General features: G+C 43.7%; 1 protein-coding gene across 1 annotated transcript in view; it reads left to right on the forward strand.

Annotated features, from left to right (window-relative positions):
* Positions 1–1,805, forward strand: part of LOC114072580 (membrane-associated guanylate kinase, WW and PDZ domain-containing protein 1-like) — an 8,662-nt gene extending 6,857 nt beyond the window's left edge. Inside the window, exon 2 of the mRNA XM_027910456.1 lies at positions 1,795–1,805. Coding sequence (XP_027766257.1) covers positions 1,795–1,805 — 11 coding nt within the window. The remainder of the gene's footprint in view (positions 1–1,794) is intronic.
* Positions 1,806–3,764: the final 1,959 nt, after the last annotated feature.

Genomic DNA, 3,764 nt, shown 5'->3' on the forward strand with positions numbered 1-3,764 from the left:
TTTTTTTTTTTTTTTTTTTTTTTTTTTTTTTTTTTTTTTTTTTTTTTTTTTTTTTTTTTTTTTTTTTTTTTTTTTTTTTTTTTTTTTTTTTTTTTTTTTTTTTTTTTTTTTTTTTTTTTTTTTTTTTTTTTTTTTTTTTTTTTTTTTTTTTTTTTTTTTTACTCTTCCTGTGGCTTTGCGTGGAACTCATAAATCAAGGCATTTGGTTTTGATCTTTCTGTGCTTCAAGTGACTTAAATTTCTTGGTGAAAAGCACAGAGTAGTGGTTCTGTATGAGCAAGTGCCATGATTTTAAAAAGAACCATGACAAATTTGAGGCAAAATGTTAGCTGAAGGCAGGGATCCCTGCTGTGAGCACTCAGTGGTACTTGGAGAGCTGGTACTCAGACCTCTTCATCCTATCTGAGCTCCTTCCAACTCCATGTCCCAATTCCTGGAGCATCAAAATACAGATCCTCCTGGTCCGTACTTCTCCGGAGTTTTTCTGCAGCTGAGCCGTGGAGAGGATTTATTTTTGCCTTTTAGAAACTGAGTATACAGTGACCTTTTTGCACCAAGGGCACGGGGATGGGTCATCCTCCCTGCGATCTGTGAAGATCTTGTCTGCTCCCGTGTCCCTGTCACCGGAGGCATCGCTGGCAGGACAGGGAGAAGCATCTCCTGAGTGACAGCCCTGCTGAGCGTGCAGGACCAGCTCCTGCGCAAACATCATTTTCACCACTATCATCATTTTCTCTTGTCTCTCTTGACGCTTGATACTCTGTTTTCTCAGTTTGTATTTCAGTCTCGTGCAGCTTGCCGTGGCGTAGCTGTGGTGGCAGTTTGACAGGTAAAACCTTGGAGCCGGCAGCCCGGGGAGATCCACGGGATCAGCGCGTTTGGGGGTTTAGGTTTGGGGTTTCCTGCAAGGATCTGGTGTTAGGAAACAAGCCTGTGCCTGGGATATCATCCAGGATTTGTTATCTACTGATCTGAGGGAGGGCTGCCTGTTTCCAGAGCAGTTTGGCAGCTTTTACATTGGGCTGGTGTGTTGGCAGATAGGGACAGTTTTTTTAATTACTTTTTTTTTCTTTAGTTTAATTTTTTGCCTTTTCTTCTGAACGAAATAGGTGGGCCAGCATCCCTCTTGGCCCTGCAGGAGTAGCATGGCTCAGGGTAACTGGGATATTTTAGTTGAGATCCACCCTTCAGTTTCCAAAGGTCAGGCACTCCATCCATCCTCCCTCTTGTGACATTTTAAATGGTTTCCAGAGCTATTCTGCAGGCTGGAATGATGGCACCATGCTCTCTGCTAGTCCCCAGTCCTGATTCTGGCATCATTTGTGCTGAACTGTTTTGTGTTAGTAATATTATTTAAACCTGCATAAATGCCTTTTTTTTTTTTCTTCAGGTCTTGGTGTTTTGGGTTACATTCTGAGCTTTTGGCTAAGAACAGTTCCAGTTTTTAATAGTTGACAGGGCTTGTATCATAACTTAAAAGAAAAGTAAGGGTTTTTTAAAAACATTTTTTGAATTTCGTTGAGTGTCCCCTATCAGACTAAACAATAGTGCATATTACACAGTGTGAAAATAATGCAAAGTGCCCTGTCTTCGTAATGGAACAGGCAGTAAAAACAAACAAAGCCTTTGGGATGACTTGCAAAGTGGAACAGATGCCCTTACAATTGCAAGGCATTTGAATAAGGAATCAGTTTTGCATGGTTTGCTAATCCTTCAGTAAAGAGTTCATTGTCTTGGATTATACATCTGTAATTTTGGAACCCTGAAGTCAGTGCCTCAGTACAATTAGGTTAGGAAGAGACTGAATTTTCTTCATATCCTTAATCTCAGTGGCTTGTTTTTTAAAGGGAAAACCTCAGCTCTGGGTTTTTCATTTAGTTATTAACAAAAAGCCTTTGAGAAAGAAGCTGCCTAAAATCCAGCCACTCCCTCAACACAAACAAAGCTGTGCAGATACTGTGTACTTTCAAAAAAACCCAACTTTGATGTTCAACCTGTCTTATTCCAGTGATGCAGATCCTGCACTAAGTGGGTGTTAGTCCAAACTGATGACAGACACAGATGTCTCGGGGTTTTTTTGATGCCTAAGAGAGAGGAGAGTTACCTCCCAAACAGGCTGAACTGGACAGGTGAGGACCTGGGCCCCACAATAGCTGTGAAAACGCTTTTCTTAAGAATAGCAAGGAACATGGCCATCCTCCTGCTTTCCCAAAGGTGCAGCTAGAACTCAGAATTTAAATGGCAGGGATACTGTTGGGTGCTCCTGGGGCTTGGACTTGCAGAGGAGCAATTCCCTGGAGCCTTGTGGGAAGCCAGGGATGGCTGGAGGAGAGGTGGAGAGAGATGGGTGGCAGGAGATACATAAATGATTCCAAAAGCATCGAGCTGAGGAAAGGTTTTCCTGGTCACTACTGGGTTTGTTAATGAGCCCATCTTTAAAAGCAGAGGCAGCTGAGTCCTTTCTGCAGGACCAGTCAGGAGCATGGCTGTCTTTCCAGCTGATGGCAGTTCCAGAGCAGTCCAGCCCACCATCATCTTGTTCTGGACTTACTAGAGAGCTGGAGAGGGACTTTTCACAAAGGCATGTAGTGCTAAAACAAGGGGGAATGGCTTTACTCTGAAAGAGGGCAGGGTTAGGTTAGATATAAGGCAGAAATTCTTCACTGCAAGTGTGATGAAGCACTGACACAGGTTGCCCAGGGAAGCTGTAGCTGCCCCATTCCTGGAAGTGTCCAAAGCCAGGTTGGAGAGAGTCCTGAGCCACCTGGTCTAGTGGAAGATGCCTCTGCCCACAGTGTTGGAACTAGATGATCTTTATGGTTCCTTAGAACCCAAAGGGTTCTGTGACTCTGTGATGCAGCTTTGCTGTTGAATGCCCTGTTAGGATGTGGTGCCTGAACTAACTCCTTCTCCCCCAGGACGGCCACACAGCTCCCCTGCACAGTGCAGGGACAGATGGGGGACGTGTAGCACAACCCCAGGGGAGCTCATCCCCAGGGAGCCAGGACAGGGAGGAAAAGTCTGCAGTGTGGCTGAATTTGGGGACACTGTTGTCTCCAAGCTGAGTGTCCCCTTTGCTGGTGCCTGGGGAAGGCACTGAGGGGCAGGACGCCTGATGGGGCTTTGGCAGCCACCGGTCCAGCCCAGGCTTTGTTCTCTCCCTGTCCTGAGGGTGAAAGAAAAATAAGTCTGATGCAAAACAAAGAATTATGTCCTTCTCTTTTCCCTGGTATGCATTTTTCCTTAAACAATGAAGTGACTAATATAGAGTATCTTCTTAATGTGCTCTGGTTGTGGTTGAGAGGAGCAGCAGCAAGCCTGGCTGCATGAGCATGTCTGGAGGCTCTGCTGCCTGCACAGCAGGGACTCAGAGGATCACGGAATCAGTTCTTTCTGAAGAAAATCAGTTAGTTGTTTGCTTACTGGGAGGGGGTGGCTTGCTTTGTTGTTGTTAGGCTGTCTTCTGCTGGTACCCCAGCAGAATGTTGTGTGTTAGTTTTATGTGCCAATACCAAACTTGCTTAGCAATGTTATCCAGTGTTTTGTTAACTTTTGTGTAGTCTGTGTGCACTGTAGAGTCCTCCCTGTCACCTACTGTCTGCTGTTATTAATCAGCCTGTTTCCAAACAGAGATCTGAGCTGACAAATGCTTTTATACATGTACCATAGCTGTATTATCCCATGTTCTTGCGCCTTTTTTTTTTTTTTTTTTTTTTTTTTTTTTTTTTTTTTTTTTTTTTTTTTTTTTTTTTTTTTTTTTTTTT

The sequence above is a fragment of the Empidonax traillii genome, unplaced genomic scaffold (genome assembly GCF_003031625.1).
Source record: "Empidonax traillii isolate 1590-97213 ecotype Southwest subspecies unplaced genomic scaffold, ASM303162v1 scaffold3522:size12534, whole genome shotgun sequence".
Lineage (NCBI taxonomy): Eukaryota > Metazoa > Chordata > Aves > Passeriformes > Tyrannidae > Empidonax > Empidonax traillii.